This window comes from Chrysemys picta, chromosome 4, assembly GCF_011386835.1.
Source record: "Chrysemys picta bellii isolate R12L10 chromosome 4, ASM1138683v2, whole genome shotgun sequence".
In the NCBI taxonomy this organism is placed as follows: domain Eukaryota; kingdom Metazoa; phylum Chordata; order Testudines; family Emydidae; genus Chrysemys; species Chrysemys picta.
Genome location: NC_088794.1, coordinates 37,892,682 through 37,917,648, shown reverse-complemented (window position 1 = coordinate 37,917,648; position 24,967 = coordinate 37,892,682). Strand labels below are relative to the sequence as shown.

The following is a 24,967-nucleotide window of genomic DNA, read 5'->3' as shown; positions in this document are numbered from 1 at the left end:
CCCTCATGCAGTACGGACTGAGGTGGCACTGTTTACACTGGTCCACAGCTTCCAGACCCAACTCACTCAACTATGGATTTCACAAATGAAATGTGAATGTACTTAACAAAGATGGTCAGTGGAATCAACTGTTGTCAGGGACTAACAGTGATCGGTTGCTTTGTGAATGCCAAAACCAAGCCAGGTTGCAGGATAAAACGTAAAGGACAAACCCAGCTAATTATAGAAGTGGGAGAAATTTTTCTTGTGAGGACCTTCAGTTCCAGTGACTTTTCCCCCTCCATTACACTGATGATGAGGAACTGGTATAATGGAGTGATGAATATTCTCTCTCTGCAGTATTATTAGAAAAACTATATTCTCACTGGCTTAGTAATGACCGAACATCCTGTTGTGTGCTCTGGCTAATCAGAACCTGGCCTATTCTTAAAAGTGTGATTTAATGTATATGTATAAGCTAGTTTCTGATTAGCGGAAATAGTTAGTCCTAAAACTTAATTGGTAAAATATAAACTTTCTCGTGGTTTGACATGAATTGCCTTTGGTAGAAAGCCAAAGGAGTTACTTTGGCACATATCAGATTATTTCAACATTTTTTCATAGCTTATGTGATCAATTGCAAACTTTGTTTTAAGCCAGTTCTCAACATTGGCTGAAACTTAAAGTTCTTAATACTAGAGTAATTTAATCTCATTTTAAGATTACTTCTTTTAATTAAGTCACTTTCTGGAATTATAGCTCTTCTCTTTCAGACATTTTTACTTCCACAGTAGAAAAACTGGACTGTAAGAGGTTCAATAGGTGGAAAATAAGCCATAATGGTCAGGTTTAAGAAAATTGGGGAGATGAAAGAACCACTTGTTGACCTGTGAAAGACTGATTCTTATAACATCAGTGTTGTCCAGATTTAGCAGTGAACACCTTTGTGTAATGATATGAATAATATCTAGCACGGGGTAGGCAACCTATGGCACATGTGCCGAAGGCAGCACGCTTGCTGATTTTCAGTGGCACTCACACTGCCCGGGTCCTGACCACCAGTCCAGAGGGCTCTGCATTTTAATATAATTTTAAATGAAGCTTCTTAAACATTTTAAAAACCTTATTTACTTTACATACAACAATAGTTTAGTTATATACTATAGACTTATAGAAAGAGACCTTCTAAAAACGTTAAAATGTATTATTGGCACGCGAAACCTTAAATTAGAGTGAATAAATGAAGACTCGGCACACCACTTCTGAAAGGTTGCCGACCCCTGATCTAGCAATATTTATTTCTATGTGGGAAAATTGAACAGTTAATTTAGGCATAATGAACTGGAATATGTTTTGCTTTATTATTAATACAGTGTGTAAACACTGAATAGAGTCTTTGCACTGATGCATTTTTGATACATTTGTGTTTTTAATGGGGTGACCCAAATGTTCTTTGTGCCCAGGGCCCCAATAAATCTTAATCCACCTCTGGCCAGAATGTACAGATGACAAAAATGGTTTCCCAGAATTACATTTAGTTTGTGATGTGTTGTATAAATGAGTTAGGTCAGGGTACTTGCTGTACAGTACATGGCGGCTCCCACCTACGTGCAAGCTTCTAATACCGTCAGAATGTGATTTAAAGTCTCCTTTGTAGCTTTTTGGATTCACTGCAAAATACTTTGGAATTAATAAGTAAAATGAATTTATACAAATTTACTCCAGTGATTTGTGTCACATGCTATTATTCACCCTACGTACATAAGAACGGCCATACTGGGTCAGACCAAAGGTCCATCTAACTCAGTATCCTGTCTTCTGACAATGGCCAATGCCAGATGCCCCAAAGGGAATGAACAGAACAGGTAATCATCAAGTGATCCATCCCCTGTTGCCCATTCCCAGCTTCTGGCAAAGAGAGGCTATGGACACCATCCCTGCCCATCCTGGCTAATAGCCATTGATGGACCTATCCTCCATGAACTTATCTAGTTCTTTTTTTAATTGTTTAGTTTTAGCCTTCACAACATTCCCTGGCAATGAGTTCCACAGGTTGACTTTGTGTTGTGCGAATAAATACTTCCTTTAGTTTGTTTTAAACCTGCTGCCTATTAATTTCATTTGGTGACCTTAGTTCTTGGGTTATGAGAAGGAGTAAATAACACTTCCTTAATTACTTTCTTCACACCAGTCATGATTTTAAAGACCTCTACCATATCCCCCCTTAGTCGTCTCTTTTCCAAGCTGAAAGGTCCCAGTCTTATTAAATTCTCCTCATATGGAAGCTGTTCCATACTCCTAATCAGTTTTGTTGCCTTTTTCCAAACCTTTTTTCAATTCCAATAATGCCGTCTGTAGGAAGGCACTGTTATCTCCAGCTAGTTTGGTTCAAGAGTTCAGCTTTGGGTTCTCTTTTCTAAAATAACAGCTACTAACCTAAGTTCTTTAGAACAGGCGGATGTTGCAAGAATGTCAGAAACGTCTTTGAGATGTATGCATGCCACTAACGTCAGACCAAATTTACCACTTCCTTCCTCAACATGCTGGCTATAGAACAGGAGTAGGCAAACTATGGCCCGGGGGCCACATCCGGCCCTCCAGCTGTTTTAATCCAGCCCTCGAGCTCCTCCCCTGAAGAGGGGTCTGGGGCTTGCCTCACTCCCATGCTCCAGCAGAGGAGCAGGGGTCGGGGGCTTGCCCTGCTCTGTGTGGCTCCTGGAAGCAGCGGCATGTCCTCCCTTTGGCTCCTACATGTAGGGGCAGCCATGGGGCTCCACACGCTGCCCCCACCCCAAGCGCTGCCCCTGCAGCTCCCATTGTCCAGAAACTGCGGCCAATGAGAGCTGCATGGGCGGCGCCTGCAGATGGGGCAGTGTGTAGAGCTACCTGGCCATGCCTCTACATAGGAGCCAGAGGGGGGATGTGCCGCTGCTTCTGGGAGCTGCTTGAGGTAAGCGCTGCCTGGAGCCTGCACCCCGACCTCCTGGTATGCCCCCGCCCCAGCCCTGACCCCCCGCCCACCCTCCGAACCCCTCGGTCCCAGCCCAGAGCACCCTCCTGCACCCCAAACTCCTCATCCCCAGCCCCACCCCAGAGCTTGCACCCCGAACTGGAGCCCTCACCCCACCCCGCATCCCAACCCCCAATTTCATGAGCATTCATGGCCTGCCATACAATTTCCATACCCAGATGTGGCCCCTTGGGCCAAAAAGTTTGCCCACCCCTGCTCTAGAACGTACACTTACAATTAAGGCACGTTCTGGCAGTACTGTACACAAAGACTTTGTAACAGAGGCCCGGCTCCGCCACTGGCCTCTTCCCGGCAGAAACTGCACATACTTCACAAGGCATGCGCTTAGTGACACTTTATTTCTATTTCCCTTCATCGATATCACCACCGTCCCCCATGCTCCCACCTATTTACAACTTTTGCCTCGCTTTAGGCCCTCTCAGCAAGAAGGGGAACAGAAGGCTCCCTACTCTGAGGCCTCTGTATAGCAAGGCTCAGCTAGCCCTTGCCCTAGCCCTCTCTCTCCTTCTTGAATTTCTTTCCTGTGCCTCTTTTATCAGCCTTGGGCTGATGGGGCCAATAAAGCTTTCCCCCGCACCCAGCCCACCAGCCTGATTAGATCATTACCCCCAATCAGTTTCCACTGGAGCACTAATTAGTCTTTAAGTAATCAGAGTGCAGGCTACTCATCCTATGCCCCCTTCTTCAGTGTGAGGGAGACTCTGGCGCACATCTACCTCAAGTGCATCAGGTTGCAGGACCTTTTCTGGCTCCTCCAGAACCTTCTCCTTAGGTTCTGGCTGCACTTTTCCCCGCACCTCCTGATTGACGCACACCCCATCCGTGGCCCCACGAAGTTGCGAGACCCCTCGTCAACCTCCTCCTGGCATTGGCCAAGGTGGCCGTCCATCATACCAGGAGAAGGATATTGGACAGGGAAGTGCTCTGCAATTGTGGGGCCTATTTCCGCTCCATGCTTCGCTCACACATCCAGGCAGAGCTCCTCTGGGCCACGTCCGCTGGCTCCCTAGACATCTTCGAGGGGCAGCAAGTGCTGTCTGAGGTTCGCTGCTCAGTGTCCCTCTCCGGCTCCCTGCTTATGACTCTGTGACCCTCACTCCTGTCCCTGTTTTAGCATTTGTTGCCCCCTGAACCTGCTTGAGTCCTGTCTTCAGTAGCTCCACCCCTTAGGCTGAGGGAGGGGCCTTCAGATGTGGGCGGGCGCAAGTCCCTCCTGGGACTTCAATCATTCCCTGCACTCTGTCGCAAGGTTACATATAATACACACCCATACACTCATTCCTGCAGTATAAAAATACTATTTCCATTAGTATTTACACTATTTCTGAGGCCTTCTAAATCAGAGTCTAAATGTTTGAGATGTACAATTAATGGCGGTTGAAAGTGTGCTTCTGATGTTTTTTAAACACAGTAAAGAAATGTGACCTTCAAATATTCCCCCCTCTGCCATTACTTTGGGGTCTCTATGCTAGAGTTCAAAAGCCAGTCTCATGTATATGTGGGCATTGGCATGAATATGATGGCTCATTAGTGTCTGTTAAAACAAACATTGAGTTTAGCAGTCTTTCCACTCCACTTTTTACGTAGAGTTGCCATCAGTCCCGTATTATAAGGGACATTTCTTACTTAAATAAAATATTGTCTGTCCCATACTAAATCAGCATATGACACCTTTTATCCCATATTTTTCAACCAGGATAGTGCCACTGGTTGCAACTTGACCTGGTGCACAGGGTCACAATGCCACTCAAATTTGGCCCAGCCACCTCTCCATCATGCCTAAGCAGCCCCTGGACCTCTGGGTTTCTCCCGTATTTTTGATCAGTGTTGGCAACAGCTGGGTTAAAATTGCTAAAAGAAACTAATGGCTTTGGGATGCAATTTGAGATGCCTTAAGGGACCTGATTTTCAGAGTGTGTGTCTCAGTACTTTCTGAAAATCAGACTTCTTTAAGATGTCTCAAATTGCGTGCCCAAAATCTCTAGTCACTCTGAAAATCTTGATGATTTTTGGATGGTAACATAATTTTGCCTGCTAGCCAACACCAAAAATATCAATGAAAATTATTGACAATTACAAATATGCAAGGACATAGATGGACAAGAGGGACAGGCTTTCCTCCCTTCCCCTCACATGTATATATATATATACACATGTGTATATCTGTGGAGTGGGCTAAGAGGGAGTGAAACTGGATGTGACCAGCTATTATCAAGCCCCTGAAAGATCAGGTTATAAACACAAAACATTGAAAACCTGCCTATATAATGTGGTGATCTGAGTGATCAGGGGGAAATTCTTTTCCATGGCTGCTGTAGATTACAGGATTCTAATTCAATGCAATACATTATGATTATTCATTGTTTGTTCAGATGGTAGTATCATTGTTTACTCTCTCTTTCCTTCCCGCATTAAGCTTCACAGAAAAAAACATATTTTGGGTTGCAAAATTTCTGAATAAAATTTGTGATGACTTTTTGGTTAAATTCCTAATCAATTAGCTTGACTGTCACATTTTCTTTGCTATGGGAAAGTTGAATGAAATAGCCTGGATTTCTAATTTACCTTCAGTCTTACAAAAACACAAACACAGAAAAGCTTTAAACAAGTCATCTTGGAATCACATCAGAAGAGTGTGTATTGGAATACTCAGAAATTCACATTGCAATAAATGGATCTAAGTCCCACAGCAAGGATAATGAACCTCGGCAGAGAATACTAAGATGTTGGAGTCTGGGCAGAGTAAGTAGGCTTGAGATTAATATCAAGGAGCAAACTGTACATGATACACACTGGACAATAAAGGTAGAGTGAAGGTGCCTTACTGTTTACTTGCAATATATTAGTCAGACTCCAGGGGTTCCCGTGTGCTGTATAGAGTTCCAGATAATCTTTGGTCACTGGCAAATAAAGGAGACAAAGCTGGAGCTTGAGTCATGGGGAACTTATTTGCTTCTCTGAAGTTGTAGTGGTTTCCTTAAACCAGAGGCATTTATGAAAAACACTGTGATTTCGTAAATCATAACATCCAGGAAGCACCACAGATCTCACAATGGGCAGATACACAGGTTATTTCATTTGCAATAAATGATGCAGTAAACAGGCAGAATTGTAGGAAGGAGATCTTTATTGAGAATGCATGGAGGTCAGTGTTACATGCAGAGAGGCCTGTGGTTCTCTGGTAGCAGCTTTGCCCCAGTTTATATTCCCGAATTCCTCCTGAAATCTGATGCTCTTTTTCCAGTTCCACTCATCACACCACACCTAAAGAGCATGCCTGGTGCACCACCATAGCACACTCTTTCAGTAGGTCTGCACAGCCTCATGTCTGTTCAGAGGATCAGGAACCTATAGTCTGCTGCACCCCTATCTGTGGCTGCCTCCTTTTGTGGGGAGTTGGCTGCTCATGGAGTGCTGGCAGGGAGTAGACCATGTTCCAATTATGCCTGGTCCCTGTGCAGAAATGTAGAAAGGCGGGGGGATGGAGGGGTGGGGGAGGAAGAAGCCTTGAACCATTCCTCCTGCACACACATGTAAGTGCCAGGCAAATTTGTTAGTACCTGTTACACTGAAGAGAAAGCCAAGAGAGCAAAACAAAACAAAAACCTAACGACCCTTTGCTTGATGACCTAGGAAATAACATTCCATCAAAATTACATCCAACCTCACCCAAGCAACAAAGCATGGGTGAATGAAGACATCACTAACAATAAGGGGACCAGAGACTTAACATGCATGCATCAGCTGCCATGATTCCGCTGACACTTTCCCTCTAATGAAAAATCTCCTCCCATGTCTAATAGGAAGGAGTTTTCAGTTTGTTTTCTGTGAATCGGGGGAGCAGCTGGTTCCTCCCTCAGCACGAGCTGAGCTTGGAAAACCCTTTTCGTTCCTCATCTACAAATTCAGCTCACTTCCCATTTGATCTTCAGCATTGTTTTTTTGGAGGAAAAAAAATGTCGCTCTGCCTAATTTTTTTCTGTTTCTAATAAACACTATAACTAAATGCTGTCTGTGCAATCTGTCTCCCTTGTTATATTTAAATATTGATATCCATGTCTCTATGGTGACCAGTCGAGTTATGTAATGAGAAGTGGGAGAGTGTTGAAGGAGAACAACCCGAGGAGGGTGGAGGAGGTTAGAGGCTTCTTTTTAAGGTATAATTACTGTCACAAACTGCATCTGATAGTTTTGAAACAGATGGAGAACTGCTTTCAGTAAGCAGTGGCCATTGGGGGAAGCCGTGGTTTGCCATGGTGGGATAAATGAACCCCCGAGAGGGTCAGATGAGTCTCTAAAACTACCCAAAAATAAATCAAAGTGGAAATCACAGGAGCACAAGCTTTCTCATGAGATCTCGGGCACTTCCAGTTTCCAGCTGTAATTGAAAGGAGAAGTGGGGAACGGGGGGGGGGGGACACTATTTCAGCAAAGGTTTGGATCCAATGTGGGTTTCTTAAATTATCCAAACTTGTTCACCCTTCTCTACTCAAAACACTAGTGTTCTCCAGATGGGAGGGAACCCAGCTGTATAATCAGTAGGGGTTAAGGGCTACAAGGGATGTCATAATTGCTGATATCATAACTGTAGAGAGCTTGTGGCTGAAAAGGGGATTAGTATGCCCACAAACAACTAGTGAAAATTTAAGAGTTAAACAAGAACACTCCTGATAAGCTTTGGAGGGAAGGAGGGAATTTCCAGTGAGGGGGGGTGGAAACCCAGAGAGACAAAGGGTTCCCGCCTTATGCAAAAGATATATAAATGGGTGGAAGAGAACAAGGAGGGAGAGGAGCCATCATGAAGAATCCCCTAGCTATCACCTGAGCTGGAACAAGAGCTGTACCAGGGGAAAGAATTGTGCCCAGGCCTGGAAGGTGTCCAGTCTGAGAAAAAAATTACTGAAGCATCTCTGAGGGTGAGATTATCTGTATTCAGTTTAATTAGACATAGATTTGCGCATTTTATTTTATTTTGTTTGGTGACTTACTTTGTTCTCTGTTATTACTTGGAACCACTTAAATCCTACTTTCTGTATTTAATAAAATCACTTTTTACTTAGTAATTAACTCAGAGTATGTATTAATACCTGGGGGAGCAAACAACTGTGCATATTTCTCTATCAGTGTTATAAAGGGCAAACAATTTATTTGGGTTTAGACCCCATTGGGAGTTGGGCATCTGAGTGCTATAGACAAGCACACTTCTGTGAACTGTTTTCAGGTAAACCTGCAGCTTTGGGGCAAATAACTCAGACCCTGGGTCTGTGTTGGAGCAGATGGGAGTGTCTGGCTCAGCAAGACAGGGTGCTGGAGTCCTAAGCTGGCAGGGAAAACAGGAATAGGGGTAGTCTTGGTACATTAGGTGGCAGCTCCCAAGGGGGTTTCTGTGATTCAACCCGTCACAACACTGATAATCAATATTCTTGTTTAATGTATGTACTAAACACATATTAAGAGTTATGAACATAAACTGAAATTATGACTATGTTTACCAGACAAGTCTGGGGAGAGAGTAAACCGGTTTCTCAGAGACAAAGGACAAGCTGACTCCTCTAGCTAGGTGTCATCAAAGTTGATTGGCAATCACCTGTGATTCACCAAGTGACCATTCACAGGAACAGAGACTTCTGCATTTTAGCTAACAGCATGGAACTGCTTTCACCACGGGACTCCACAACCCCGTCCTCACAGCTGGAATGAACTTTATCTAGGGGTAACCTTCAGGAAAATGTGTTCAAAGGGTGACTGGACTTTAACAGTGAGGGGCAAAAACACCCCAAACTATAGTGCTCTCTCTCGCTCTCTCTTTCACCCATGATGACAAAGAAACCAGCCCTTTGACTTTGGGGAGGATCCTGACCTCAGAATTTTCCGGTGCTGGGAACCTGTGGTGAGGATTTTACCTTGAACCAAGTCTAGCGTGTTAAGTTTTAGCTACTAGGAACGTTTTATGTTTATTTTTCTTGTAACCATTTCTGACTTTAGTACCTTATACTTGTACTCACTTAAAACCTCTCTCCATTTGTAGTTCGATAAACGTGTTTTATTTTTAATCTAAACTAATCCAGTATTGTGTTTAAACCGAACTGTTTGGTAACTCCAGTCAAAATAGCAAACTGTTAAATATTAACCCTTTACGGGGACAACGCACCTTTTATATCTGAACTGCCTAGGAAAAGGCTGAACAGTGCAGAACACACTTTTGGGGGGAAATTCAGGACTGAGAGAGTGTTGGAATCACCCTATAACTAGTAACCAAGGCTGGTAGAAGCCAGAGTGTGACTGGTGTGTTGCTAACAGGCTGCTGTGGCCAGAGTTGCTGGACCAGGGCTGCTCCTTTGCCCAGACACTCAGGGTGTGAGCTGCCTGCCATTGGGCTGTTTGTGAGCAGCCCAGGTTGGGAGCTACAACAGCAAAGCATTGTGAGGATCCTAGGTTGTGGGGCAGGCAGCGACACCACTGCTCATGGTCTGGACTGCACCCTGGAATTTGACACTCAGTAGATGTCAAGAATATAAGTTTATTCCTTGGAAAGCACAAGCAGTGTGTTCAGCCTTGTACAAGAAAAAGAAACAGTCCCTGCGCTAAGGAGTTTACAGTTGATATAAAAGGCCAGCATAAAGTGCACTGGGAGTTCAAGAGGAAGATCGTATCTTAAAATCTCTTCCTTGCCTTTCTTTTTTAAATATCTAGTATCATTCTTGGACCTAAGTTTTATAAACAGTCGGCTTCCCAAACAAACTGTGATTTTCACTAATATGTTCGCTATTGACAACTGTTCAATAACTCTTGTGCAAATAAAACCATCTGCCTTTTCAAAGTGGCTGTGAAGACACACCTGCTCCAAATACTCATACAAATATTTGAGCTCGGATTGGTGATGCTTTTGTTTTTCACGAACATCACTGCAAATAAAAACTCACGCGGATATCTGCAAATAAAGAGAATCACAAGCAAACAGTGAAACAAGAATATTCATTTTATTGGCAAGAATAAAATCCTCTATATTTGCCCAGGTCTCAGAGAGACAGCACCTCTTATACAAGAAAAGATATCTGTCGGGTGGACAGGTCTGTGGTCAATTTAAAACATTCCTTCAGGAGCATTCTACTCCAGAACTCACACAGACTGATCAACGGTCTGATATGTCTACCATATAAAGAGAAGTGTGCTTATGTTTAACCCCTTTGACGCTGGAGCTATCTAGACCTCCCTAAGCACTCATTTGTTTGGCAGCCTGGAGGATGTCAGCAGACTAAAGATTAGTGAGCTAAAGATAGCACAGAATTGGAACGTAAGTCTGCCCTGAGTTTTCTCGCCCACAATCTGATCTTGGCTGTGTAGAGCATTTTGTATCCCCATAAGGGGTAAATGAGACCAAGCTATCCATTGGGAGACCTTCCCAGGAGCTCAGTGCATTTGTAGTATCTCCTAAATTTTGTAATTGGGAGAGGGAAGAAGACACTCTAAAGAGCATGCTGTCCTGGGGTACAGTCAATAATGTCTCCCCAGTAAGCTTGTTACCTATAACTGATTGCGGATTTGAATAGCCAATTTTTAAAGCTATATGTATTTTTCCAAAGTGGACTCTCTCTTCAAACTTCCTCATCACCATTTTTCCAGTACTCTTCTCCACTGTTCTACCTGATTTAACAATCTGACTGGCAGATGTGATATTTACTAGTTGCTAATCCTTCCAGAGGAGGTTCTGTCTTTTAAACCCTTTCTTGTCCCAGAAGGGAAATAAATACAATTATTATTGATGGCGCCAGGGCCGGCTCCAGGCACCAGGAACCCAAGCACATGCTTGGGGCGGCGGGGGGAGGCATTCCGCGGGGGGGGCGCTCCGGCGGCGTGGCGCTCGGCGGGGGGTGGGGGGTGGGCTCAGGCAGCGCGGCGCTCGACGGGGGGGCGGCGCGGGGCTCGGCGCTCGGGGGGGGGTGTTCCGGCAGCGCTCGGCAGGGGGCTCTGGCGGTGCTCGGGGGGGGGAGGGTTCCCGGTGGTGCGGCGCTCGGCAGGGGGGCGGCGTGGGGTACGGCGCTGGGGGGGGGGTTGTTCCGGCAGTGCTTGGCGGGGGGGCCGGGCTCCGGCGGCGCGGCGCTCGGCAGGGGGGCGGCGCTGTGTGGGGGGCTGGCGCGGCACGGCGCTCAGCGGGGAGCTCGGGGGGCGGCACTTTTTTTTGCTGCTTGGGGCAGCAAAAAAGTTGGAGCCGGCCCTGGATGGCGCTGGTAGCACTGCCAGTTATTAAGGTTGCCCAACATTTCCCTTTACAAGACCATAATTAGCTGCTTATAACTTTGCCAAACTTTACTTGTTAGGGCTGAAATTTCCCTCAGGTGTCTGCCTCAGGCTGACTTCTTTTGGAATATTTCAACCAAAACAGTTCAGCTGTTTCCAAGAAGAAGGCTGGGGAAAAATATGTTGTTTTACAATTTTAAAAATGCTTGGACAGCCTTTTCTTTGAAAAGCTCTAGCTCCCCCCTGCTTTGAAGCAGGGGCTTCAACTTTGGCAGCGTGGCCTGTGTGATCCCCATGAAAATCTGCCCAAATATGGCCAAGTTATAAATGCCTTTTAAAAATCACAGTTCACACATGTTCAGCAGAGATATTTTTAGAGCCCCTGCTCTGGGAATTAAAATAGGAGTGTAGAGAAGGAGGCTGTGAAGTGTAGAACCCTGCTTCATTCATTGCAGAAATTGGAAGGTGTATAGTGAATGAGACAGGAGATTGCAGAAAGAGAAAGGACAGGCTCATTGTTAAGACAGCTGAATGCTGTCCTGAGGAATTGAATTCTATCCCTGTCTTTACCACAGAGTCACCATACCTTTCACGGGTGGTCACTAATTTTATGTTTCTCATTTTCTGGGTGCCTGACTTGAAACCCCGGAACCAGATGTGCAGAATTACTGAGCGCTCACAGATGCCTCTAAAGTCAATGGAATCTGTGCTTTGAACATCTAAAGTGCTATATAATGCAAAATATTCTGAAAAATCAGATCCTAAGCATCTGTTAGGCACCTTAATCTTGCTGTACCTCAGTTCCTTCTCTGTAAAACAGAGATAATAATATCCTGTGACCTCACAGGGGTGTGTGAAAATAACTACATTAACATTTGTGACACATTCAGGTACGCTGGTGATGAACACCATAGGACATTAATCATTCTGTATTCAGAGCAGGGTTTGAATAACATGCAGCTAATAAGGCCTAAAGCCACACATTGAAAAACAAAGTGAAAACAAATTATTGACTAGTTACACTTTAAATGAGCACCAGCTACCCTATGCATTGAAAGAGGCAGGGGTCTTGTGGAAAAAAATAGCATGTGATCATGTAATTAAAGACTGAATACACACAAGAGGACCAAATTAAGATTGCACAGGCAACTTTCATTCTGGCATTTTCTAACTTTGGAGTGCTTGGCTTTGCAACCTTGATACTGGTTTAAAAAAAACAAACCCTTATTTGTTTTTGCATGGGTGAAATATAGCATAAAAGCCCAAACTCACAGAAAGGGGACGTCCTTCCATCTAGCAGTTTGGAGATTGATCCATTCTCAGTAGCTGACTTCCTCTGACATACAGGCGCCAGGAAGCCTAACAGGCCACAGCTGCATCCGGGCCTTGCTGGTTAACCCTTGCCTTTCATTGTTGAGCTCCACAGCTTTCTGACACAGTCATGTCCAAGAGATGCAATCCGCAATACACCACATGCCTCTAACCCATCTGTTTCCCTTGTTGGTTGTCCTCTTCAGTCACAGAAAGCTCTAATCCCCATCTCCACATTGGGGCATGCTCTTTCTGGTGCTCCCAACAACACTGAGTCTGTTTCTGCAGCATTTGCACACGGGTCAGAACTCCCCAGGCTGTGCTGACTGGCAAAAATGGGACTTGTAATTCACAAATAGTGAATAGTAGCAGCAAGGGTGGAGGCTCTAATGCAGATAGAGCTGATGCATTTTGATGACTGGTAGAGGTCAAATGGTCTGGACTCTGTCCACACTATAGCTTGTACTGTCATCACCATTGGAGCGCCACTGTTTGGCACCAGTAACTCTGGGTCCCATTTTTGCCAGTGTAGACATGGCCCTAGTGACAAGTGTGACAGATATTGCAACCCCATGCAGTATTTTTGGGGAGCACTGTATTAAACTTATGAATGGGTTATGTGTTATTGCATTCTACTCTCAGGGGGAGGGTTACCACAGCTCTTACAGGAATTAAAACAGAAGGGGGTGATTTCCCCTGAGATTGTAAATAACTCCAGATAAATTCCACCCTGGGGTGATTTGCATATACTGGTTCAGGCTGGGTTTTCCAGATACTAGGAAGCAACATATAAAATGCTGAGCTTGGCCTGACTAATGGTCTTCATTTTGATTCAGCAAATGGACATGACTATCCGTCCAAGGGGAAACCCCAACTCTTGCTGAAGGGTTGGAAGGGATGGTGGTCTATCAGACTTCCCATGCGGAACATGGGTGATTTCTGCTATGTTTATTCATAGATTCATAGATTCATAGATTCTAGGACTGGAAGGGACCTCGAGAGGTCATCGAGTCCAGTCCCCTGCCCGCATGGCAGGACCAAATACCATCTAGACCATCCCTGATAGACATTTATCTAACCTACTCTTAAATATCTCAAGAGATGGAGATTCCACAACCTCCCTAGGCAATTTATTCCAGTGTTTAACCACCCTGACAGTTAGGAACTTTTTCCTAATGTCCAACCTAGACCTCCCTTGCTGCAGTTTAAACCCATTGCTTCTGGTTCTATCCTTAGAGGCTAAGGTGAACAAGTTTTCTCCCTCCTCCTTATGACACCCTTTTAAATACCTGAAAACTGCTATCATGTCCCCTCTCAGTTTTCTCTTTTCCAAACTAAACAAACCCAATTCTTTCAGCCTTCCTTCATAGGTCATGTTCTCAAGACCTTTAATCATCCTTGTTGCTCTTCTCTGGACCCTTTCCAATTTCTCCGCATCTTTTTTAAAATGCGGTGCCCAGAACTGGACACAATACTCCAGCTGAGGCCTAACCAGAGCAGAGTAGAGCGGAAGAATGACTTCTCGTGTCTTGCTCACAACACACCTGTTAATACATCCCAGAATCATGTTTGCTTTTTTTGCAACAGCATCACACTGTTGACTCATATTTAGCTTGTGGGCCACTATAACCCCTAGATCCCTTTCTGTTGTACTCGTTCCTAGACAGTCTCTTCCCATTCTGTATGTGTGAAACTGATTTTTCCTTCCTAAGTGGAGCACTTTGCATTTGTCTTTGTTAAACTTCATCCTGTTTACCTCAGCCCATTTCTCCAATTTGTCCAGATCATTTTGAATTATGACCCTGTCCTCCAAAGCAGTTGCAATCCCTCCCAGTTTGGTATCATCCGCAAACTTAATAAGCGTACTTTCTATGCCAATATCTAAGTCGTTGATGAAGATATTGAACAGCGCCGGTCCCAAAACAGACCCCTACGGTACCCCACTCGTTATGCCTTTCCAGCAGGATTGGGAACCATTAATAACAACTCTCTGAGTACGGTTATCCAGCCAGTTATGCACCCACCTTACAGTAGCCCCATCTAAATTGTATTTGCCTAGTTTATCAATAAGAATATCATGCGAGACCGTATCAAATGCCTTACTAAAGTCTAGGTATACCACATCCACAGCTTCACCCTTATCCACAAGGCTCGTTATCCTATCAAAGAAAGCTATCAGATTGGTTTGACAGGATTTGTTCTTCACAAATCCATGCTGGCTGTTCCCTATCACCTTACCACCTTCCAAGTGTTTGCAGATGATTTCCTTAATTACTTGCTCCATTATCTTCCCTGGCACAGAAGTTAAACTAATTGGTCTGTAGTTTCCTGGGTTGTTTTTATTTCCCTTTTTATAGATGGGCACTATATTTGCCCTTTTCCAGTCTTCTGGAATCTCTCCCGTCTCCCATGATTTTCCAAAGATAATAGCTAGAGGCTCAGATACCTCCTCTATTAGCTCCTTGAGTATTCTAGGATGCATTTCATCAGGCCCTGGTGACTTGCAGGCATCTAACTTTTCTAAGTGATTTTTAACTTGTTCTTTTTTTATTTTATCTGCTAAACCTACCCCCTTCCCATTAGCATTCACTATGTTAGGCATTCCTTCAGACTTCTCGGTGAAGACCGAAACAAAGAAGTCATTAAGCATCTCCGCCATTTCCAAGTTTCCTGTTACTGTTTCTCCCTCTTCACTAAGCAGTGGGCCTACCCTGTCTTTGGTCTTCCTCTTGCTTCTAATGTATTGATAAAAAGTCTTCTTGTTTCCCTTTATACCCGTAGCTAGTTTGAGCTCATTTTGTGCCTTTGCCTTTCTAATCTTGCCCCTGCATTCCTGTGTTGTTTGCCTATATTCATCCTTTGTAATCTGTCCCAGTTTCCATTTTTTATATGACTCCTTTTTATTTTTTAGATCATGCAAGATCTCATGGTTAAGCCAAGGTGGTCTTTTGCCACATTTTCTATCTTTCCTAACCAGCGGAATAGCTTGCTTTTGGGCTCTTAATAGTGTCCCTTTGAAAAACTGCCAACTCTCCTCAGTTGTTTTTCCCCTCAGTCTTGATTCCCATGGGACCTTACCTATCAGCTCTCTGAGCTTACCAAAATCTGCCTTCCTGAAATCCATTGTCTCTATTTTGCTGTTCTCCCTTCTACCCTTCCTTAGAATTGCAAACTCTATGATTTCATGATCACTTTCACCCAGGCTGCCTTCTACTTTCAAATTCTCAACGAGTTCCTCCCTATTTGTTAAAATCAAGTCTAGAACAGCTTCCCCCCTAGTAGCTTTTTCAACCTTCTGAAATAAAAAGTTGTCTCCAATGTAGTCCAGGAATTTGTTGGATAGTCTGTGCCCCGCTGTGTTATTTTCCCAACATATATCTGGATAGTTGAAGTCCCCCATCACCACCAAATCTTGGGCTTTGGATGATTTTGTTAGTTGCTTAAAAAAAGCCTCATCCACCTCTTCCACCTGGTTAGGTGGCCTGTAGTAGACTCCTAGCATGACATCTCCCTTGTTTTTTACTCCTTTTAGCCTAACCCAGAGACTCTCAACACTTCTGTCTCCTATGTCCATCTCTACCTCAGTCCAAGTGTGTACATTTTTAATATATAAGGCAACACCTCCTCCCTTTTTCCCCTGTCTATCCTTCCTGAGCAAGCTGTACCCATCCACACCAACATTCCAATCATGTGTATTATCCCACCAAGTTTCAGTGATGCCAACAATGTCATAGTTGTATTTATTTATTAGCACTTCCAGTTCTTCCTGCTTATTGCCCATACTTCTCGCATTTGTATATAGGCATCTAAGATACTGGTTTGATCTTTCCTCCCAGTTTTGTCCTGACCCTCCTTTCTCTCTGACAATATAGCCCACACTCCCTCTCGTTTCCGACCCATCTCCCCGGTCTCCATGTTCCCCACTTACCTGTGGGCTTTGCTCACCTGTCCCCGTCGAACCTAGTTTAAAGCCCTCGAACCTAGTTTAGTATGGGTTTAAATCTGTTGTTTTTATGTTTTCTCTGTAGTGCTTTTGTCCTGTTAATAAAGGTGCTGGCTTCGAAAGAGCTGTGGGATAACATGTGATTGCAGGCAATACACTGTTCATAGCCCTTAGAGAAAAAGCAACTCACAGCTGCTAGCCATTAGGCAGACTGGCTTGCTGAGAATATCATAGTGTAATGCAGGGGGCTGTGCAGCCTTATAATCCCCTGGTCAGATAGGAGGGGGACAGGAGTTCCTGTCCAGAGACAGGTGACATGAGCCTGGAGTGGACACTCCTGGAGTAGAATTCAGAGGGAGGAAGACACATGCTGTACCCCTGAAACTGTGAAGACAAATATTGGAGCACTGCCTTTGCTCTACTCCTCCTTATTCACAATATGGGACAGATATGTTTAACCACACATCCTTTTAGGAAGATGGACGCGGACTCACAGCTCCTAAGATCTGATTTCATTTCTCTGCTTCTGTAATGGAGCTGCTGCATTTAAATCTAAAATCCACATTAAATAGGTTCTCTGTTTTCATGTGCCTAAAATAAAAATGCTATTTTAATAATTAACAATTATTAAATTAATTGGTGCTTTGTATATTACTTTCTGTTATCACACGCTACTGCTTCCTGAGTTCTCAAAGAGACTCTGTCCCTTGGGATGCTAAACAAAGTCATTATAATCACAGCATCACTTTCTTTCATAATCCCTCCTTCCCATTCTTCATCACCACTCATAAAAATAAAATTGATTCTGTTATGTGCACAGCCAGTTTGTAGTGCACAGCTTTTTAATAAATGACAATACTGAGCTGTTCTGTAGTGTCTTTCAGCCAAGGATATAAAAGCCCTTTCCAGTCATTAATCAATCAGGACTTCCCAGTTACCAGCGCTGGGAGGTAGGTGTTATTTATCTCCATTGTACTAAAGTGTAAACTGAGGCACAGAGGGGTTATATCACATGCAGCAAGATAATGGCAATCAGGACCAGGAACAGAGTCTTCAGTAGGTACAATCGAGGGACAAGTGGAGATTAGAGACTACTCTGGGGGCCAAAACAGCCTCTGACATAAGTTAGAGCAGTCACTACAGTAGCCCATCATAGGCTTCCTATGGGCTGCTGTGCAGGCATGTCCGCGATGGTGCCATTCCAAGCCCAAACATAGGGCCGTTTAGGGACTGAGGAGTATTTCCCAGGCCCCTTGTAGTGCCTTTACAGTCATTGTGTGTTGCCAGAATAGCATCTAGGGGCCAGGGTGGGGGAACAGAATCTGTGTCCAAGAGCCCTTAATCCCAGTCACCTGCTTGAACCACTAGTGGACACTGCCTTTTAAAAAAACCTTGTCCAGCATTAACCCCAACTTGCTGAATGAAGAGCAGCAGCAAAGGGAGTTACTGTCAATTTTCTGTGTATGGAAGACCGTGACTGCAAAGTAGGGGGTATTTAAAGCTGGGAACAGGGGAAATCATTCGATCAGCACTGGTAGGGCTGTGATGAATACCCCAAAGTGTATTTTTGATGTATTCATTACTTATATTTAAGGGGTGCTGGTGCAATGCACACACCTCCTGGGTGTGGTGGTCTGTCCCATCTAGTGGCACGGAGAACACTTAAAGAAAGAGATAAAATGAGTCTGCTCTACAGCCTTAGCTAACAGCCAGTTGGCTTTTAGCTCATCTGGTAGAGGCTCATGCACTAAGCTCCAGAGATCCCCCCATTCAATCCTGCCTGCTGATGACTGGGGTCTGCCAGCGTTACACTGGGATGCTCTTTTTTTGGTTGTCTAGGCTGGTGGTGTGATGTGTATCTACAATATTGTTCTTGTCATACTAGATTTTGGGCAAAACTCACTGAGGACTCATGGCTAAACGCCACAACCTCAGAAAGGAGGGGAGAACTGGCCACTTCATTGCAAGAAAGTCTGCACACTAAGTCTGCTTCTTGACTGGACAAATAACTGTCTGTACTCCAGATGCACTAGCCTGCTGTAAAAAGGATGCATTCCAGGTTCCCACCCCTGCCTCCACAGCAATGAAAAAGCTTAACATGCACTTTTCAGGAGGAAAAAAAAAACCCAACCAGCCCCCTCCCCCGACCCCAACAAAGTCCAAAACACAGAAAACCCCTCTTCTCTACCTTCCAGGCATAGGTGTCACAGCAGTTACAGATGTGACAAATACTGGATACCTGCCTGTTTCCCCCAATGTAGATCTAGTGAGCTGTAAAAGACTTTTAACAAACCTTGGGTTTCGGCCCTTTTTTGCTTTTTTATGGTATACAAAAGAAGGCCTGAAATTATTTCACTTTTGTCACACGCCAATGGCCCCCTCCCTCAGGGGGTCTCCTGGAGAGGCAGATCAGCACTGTATGTTGCTAATGCTGTTGCAAGCATTGCGAAGTATTCTGTGAAGGGTTAAAGGTATGAATGCGGAACGAAAGGTTTCTTTACAGGCGGTGAAAGGCCAGAGTGGGAGGAAAGAAGAAAAGAACGGGTTAACTTGATGTTCCAGCTAAACCCGAAGATAAGAAGGTGACTCCAGCCCAAGGGCAGCTGCTACTGGTCAAGACAGAAGGGGGGGGGGAGCGGAAGTCCAATCCCCCTCGACCAGCCATGAGAAAGGAGAGTTGTTGAACAAAATGCAGGGGCTGCGAAAAGGAGCGAGATTGCAAAGGCCAGCCAGGGACAAACAGAACTGTCTCACGGCCCTGAAACCAGTGTGTTTTGGGAAAGCTGAAGAAGCAACGGAAGGCCGGTTTGTACTGGTACACAGAGTATAGGGAACAAAGGTCTCTGAAAGAGACGCCCCCAAAAGACCTTAAGGTTTAAAACCCTCCTGAGAGCTGAAGCAATCCGGAGATCACAGCGGACCCAGGAAGACCTGTGCGCACAGGACAGAACTCCTGTCTACCCTTCCCCCTCTTCTTCTTACGTTACACCCAGGCCTGGCCAGCCTCGGGTAGTGAGTGTGTGAGTATGAAAGTGGGTTAGGGCTTGGGGCACTAATGCTTTCTTCCTTCCTCAGAGTGACGTGGGGAGCACCTCTCACTGTCTGCTGTTATTTTATTATTTTATCAATAAAGCTTTAAAATTTAGACACTTGGTGTGTTCTGTCATCTCCTCCCTTAACGATCCTGTGGCCTCAGCCTGATCACCTGAAGCCTCAGGCAGATTGGCATCAGAAATCTGTCACACCCTCAGCCCCTTACATTAGAAATACCAGACTGGTCTTCCCTGGGCAGGAGGATCTCTTGGGGCTCTCAGAGATGTTCATTATCTACTCTCCAACCTTAATGGACAGGGTTTGGGGCAGTGCTGATCTAATAATGCCATCCTTACACCCAAATATTCATTAAATATGGGAGTTAAATAGATGTGAAAAAACAAATAGGCTAATCAAAAATGTCTTTCCCCTTGCATTTGCTCAGGCTCTTGTGAGGTCAGAATTTCACTAGTTTTCCAGTCACCATAGAGTCTTGCAGCCAAAAATAACGCCCCCAGAAACCTTCCTTTCAGGCTTTGTGTTAAATGTTGGTTATTTCTTTTACCTGAACACCATGTTCTTTAGATATAGATTAGATGCTTACTTGTTCTTTCTTAGCTTGTTTTATTCCTTGCAAGCTACATGTTCTTGATCTAACCCTAGTTGGTTACTCGTGAGGGGAGGCTGATGACTGCAGCAACAAGGAACAGAAGCTGAGCAGATTGGTAGATTCCCCTTCTTCAAAGTTTGATACAGTCATATCTGCCCTTCACTGCTAGGATATGCTTGTATGCCAGACCGACTGCCAGCTGTATGGATAATACATCTTCCCAGCGCTGAAAGAATTACTGCCAAGCTTCATTATACAAACACCACAGCCACCCAAACAGCCTGCTGTGCACACAGAAAGAGTGAGGGAAGATAGCATTTTGCCACGACATACATTTTTATTGAAGTAGTCAAGAGTCATATGACCTTCCAGCTGGCCTTTGGGATAACCATAGCATTAGCTTTGACAGTGACGCACACAGTACATCAGTTTATGTTTAATTCGGTAGTATGGTATTATAATTGTCTATCGTACAGATCAGAGGTTGGTTGAAACAAACAATGGGGCAAATCCTCAGCTGAGGATAGGGCCCCATCTGTAGCATTAAAGTAATCTAAAGCATTCTGAAATCAACCCTTGCAGTTTCAGAAAGTTCCTTGCCAAAAGGAGCTGTGATCGCAAGATATTTCAAATAGTTAGGACAATGCTTCCTTTTTCAATTAGAAATGTAATCAATAAGAAATATCTAACTAATCATTAACAAACATACAAATACCTTGTTATTTTATGTTAAAAAAAGATGATACAGTCAATTAGCTTATTGAACAGTCAAGGTGAAGTGAAAATCTTTATGGTGACCCTGTCCAAATAGTTATAAGGACTAAATGACCACAAATGATAAATCATTTGTTTATCTACTTGCTGAACTGTTTAACAGATAAAGTGATCTGACCAACCTTATCACTGATGTGTGGTGTATAACCACAAATTGGTACAGAGACATGTACAGCTGTTTTGTCTTATTGTTTCATTACCATCAAAATTATTGGTGTTGAACCAAGAAAATCAGTCACGTAATTTTATATTGCTGCATAACGAACAACTAAACAACTGCACAATCATCAAGGAATGTCATGAGACTCTATATAGAGACAGGAGTTTGAAAGTGGATATCTGTGCAGACTGCTAAATATGCTGTTTGAGAAACTGCAGCCTGGGAAAGAAGGTGGGGTTGTGCAAAGTTGCTCAAGATAACACTGCAAGAGGAACCTACAGAAGCAGCTTGTGGTAGTAGATTACTGACTGGAGCCTGGACTAAACAATTGTCTTAAAAGATTATCATACTAAATGCACAATTGGTGGCAAAGGATGTTGCAAGCTGATATAGGTCTTAAAATGTATAGTGCAAACTGGTATGTTCCAAGCTACTTGTCTGGTTGGATATTTCAAAATGTCATCAGAAATGAGGTTTGCTTTCTAATTGGCCCACATCAACTTTACCTAGAAAAGGAGCCAGGCCACACGGCTTATCAGAAACTGTACAAAACAGCTGTTCACCAATTTGCTCACTGAAACTGAAACATCTGGATGAGATTGCATGAGAGTGGGATTGTCATCAGGTGGCTACCAAGAGCACCCTCTCTCTGCTAACACCTGATGTCTTGGGAAAACAAACGATGGGAAATCAATGGGAATTCGGCACCTAGGTGCTTTTGAAAATCCCGCTAGGTGCTTATCTGCAGCTTTAGGCTCCTAACTATCTTTAAAAATCTGGCCCTAAGTAACTGAGAATGTCGAGCCTAGAAGAACTCATTTCACTGAGAATAGTATTATTTGTAACGGGAGAATCATGGCTGGGTACAGCAAAGGTGCATCCCAGAAAGATTAAGAGTGTGTTAAAGCAATAAGCCTAGGTGCTTGTCCATACAGAGACCGATGATACGTCTACACTACCCAGACTATAGCAGCACAGGCTCGTCATGTAGATGCAGCCTTCAGCGACAGAAGGGGTTTTTCTACACCTATTCCTCAGCCAATGCTAGTGATGTTGATGGAAGACCTCTTCCATCAACTAGTGATGTCCACAGGGAGGTATGTCGGCATAGCTACGTCCATCAGGAGTTTGCTTTTTTTCCCACTGACGTAGCTATGCCAATGTAACTTTTCACTGTAGACCAGGGCTTCATGCATGGCAAGCTGGGGTGTAAATCTACAGGGTACTATCCTGCTGTGCAGTAACTGGCTGTATGCATTAAATGCTACCATGGATTAAAAGTTCTGCAGTGTGCTTTGAACTGCTGCTGTTTGAAACACGCTGCAAAAAAAGTGAGTGGCAGCTGTGTCCACACACCCAGTTGGTGAGCAGCAGGCTAGTGCCATAGTAGATTTACACCCCAGCTTCCCCTGCACTAAGTCTTCATGTGGAGAAGCCCTAGACCATTTTTTGCGGTGACAAGAAACTGACAACTTCTTAGCCAAGAGAGAAAAAGAATTCTGAATTGTCCAGTTAAGCTCAAGACTTTTGCCACTACTGAATATTTGGTTAAAGAGTTTACAGTATTCGTGAACGTCCAGAGAAATTATAATATTGAATACATGCATAATGGAAAGAGTTTAGCTATGAACAGCACCAAGGCAAAGCAATTTTGAATCAAATTGACTTTGATAAGTAACTTGTTCAAATTTCTATATTCTAACTCGAGAGAGATTTGGTTGAACTGCCATGGGCAGTCCCATAATCCCATTGACACACGTAAGCATATTGGTGGATTGATAAGGATCTTTACTTAAAGATACATAGCTCTACAGGGATAGTCACATGGTGAAAATAGTGTAGATTTAGGATAAAGTTTGTCCGTGTAACAAGACTGATAGGACCTTGAGTTAACTGAGTCTCAGAGATTAAAGCCAAAATTGTCAGAAGTGTAAACTAATTTTGGGTGCCCTCTTTGAGAGGACTAGTGCCCATTTTTTCAGAGTACTCAACATAAATTTATTTATTTGATTTGTTATCTTGTGATACATTGTAACATCCAATGTTGACGTTCTTTTAAATGTAAATGCTACCGTCTTTATTTTACTTTCCGTAATTTCTATTTGTTTTTTAAATTCTGTTTTGGCAAAACACATTTATAAATTTACAATAGTTCTCCAGTTTGTAGTAATTTAGTTCAGGAACAGAATGGACTGTGGGAAACTTGGTGGATAATTAGTTAAATTAAGTTACTTATTCCACGTATCCTCTAATGCATTTCTTTCTTTTTTCTGCCAGGTGCAATTGGTTATTTGGTGGTGGTGTGGGGGTTGTTTGTGTGTGTGTGGGGTGTGTGTGTGGAATGTAAGTGGTTGTTTTGCCATGAATTGTGACATGATTGATTGGCATGATGCATTTGTTTTGGCTATAGCTGAGAGGAAATTCTCCTGGCAGAGGGGCATTAACTGGACTTCTTTTTCTTCTTGCTGGTATTTTAGTTTCTTTGTATGTCTTGGCACACTGATGGGGTTTTAAGCGGTCTGTTTTCAGGCACTGACAGAAGTGATTAGACCAGGGTTTGGTTTTGGCTAGCTAGGTTGGATGGTTTTCTGGGTGAGCGGCTGTCTGGTTCCTTGCTACCATCCACATCTTACACCAATGCTAAAGATGCCTATCTGTGTCTCTACATGGCCCTAATTCCCCAGTTGTTCCTGTCCGTCTTTACAGAAAATGTCACATCTTTCTCTCCTGTGCTGCCCAATGAACATTCCCACTAGTCAGCTGACAATGCAGAGGAGGCAGGTAATGCAGTAAAGAGAAACATGAAGGTACCAAGGCCCAGCTCCAGTCACCTAGCCACAGCTTCTCAGGGAACTCTGTGGAGAACTTTCCGATGGTTTCCCAATTCAAGGGTTGGAAATCCTTGCTCTGGTGGGGAAGCTGGGCGACTGTTTTCTAGGTCTCTCTGAAAATGTATTTGCCTTTCCGGTCCAGATTGTTGCTGAAGTGGATGGAGAACCAGAGGAATGAAGTTAAAATCATCCCATAAACCTAAGGAATCAGAGAGGCAAAGAATTAAATATCAGGACTGATGGTTGGTGGTTACTTCACCTGAGTGCAAAGGTACTGATACACACACATCAATACTGAACATCGGGTAAGGAATGGTGTCCCTAGCCTCTGTCTGTCAGAGGGTGGAGATGGATGGCAGGAGAGAGATCACTTGATCATTGCCTGTTAGGTTCACTCCCTCTGCGGCACCTGGCATTGGCCACTGTCGGTAGACAGGATACTGGGCTAGATGGACCTTTGGTCTGACCCGGTACGGGCCTTTCTTATGTTCTTATGTTATGTTCTTATTCACAGGTATCTGAGCTACTGTATCAGGCTGTTGCATACACAAAAAAGTTACATTACTGTGAAATGCTACGGTTGAAATTTCAACAGAGAGAGAACAATATCATGGTTAAGGCATTTGACTGGGACTCAGGAGATCTGGGTTCAATTCCTGCTCTGCCACAGACTTCCTGTGTGACCCTGGGACAAGTCACTATCTCTCTGTGCCTGAATTTTCCATCTGTAAAATGGGGATAATGGTACTTCCTTTCTCCCATCCTCTGTCTGGTCTGCTTAGACTAAGTTATTTGGGGCAGAGATTGTTATATACAGCATCTAGCACAATGGGGCTCTAATTTCAGTTCCAATACCATAACATCAGCAGTGAGAATAAGTTGGAAAATTTAGGATTCAGATTCCCACAACCAAGTTAAGTCTGGTCCTGTGTGCGAACTGTCTGTACTGCAGTAGTCTTTGATTGAAAAAACCTCAGTAGGTACTGTTTGGAGTAATACAACATACATCACATACATGTGTGCCTCTGAGTATACAAAAGAATGCAATTCCTTTGTA

At 43.9% G+C, this 24,967-nt stretch overlaps 1 protein-coding gene across 3 annotated transcripts in view; it reads right to left on the bottom strand.

The window, feature by feature from the left end:
* Positions 1 to 20,462: 20,462 nt before the first annotated feature.
* The window catches only part of TSPAN32 (tetraspanin 32), a 71,502-nt gene continuing 66,997 nt past the window's right edge, over positions 20,463 to 24,967 (bottom strand). For all 3 annotated transcript variants that reach the window (XM_065592066.1, XM_065592068.1, XM_065592067.1), the window contains one exon: positions 20,463 to 24,109. In XM_065592066.1, the coding sequence (XP_065448138.1) occupies positions 24,014 to 24,109 (96 nt within the window). In that variant the 3' untranslated portion in view covers positions 20,463 to 24,013. The remainder of the gene's footprint in view (positions 24,110 to 24,967) is intronic.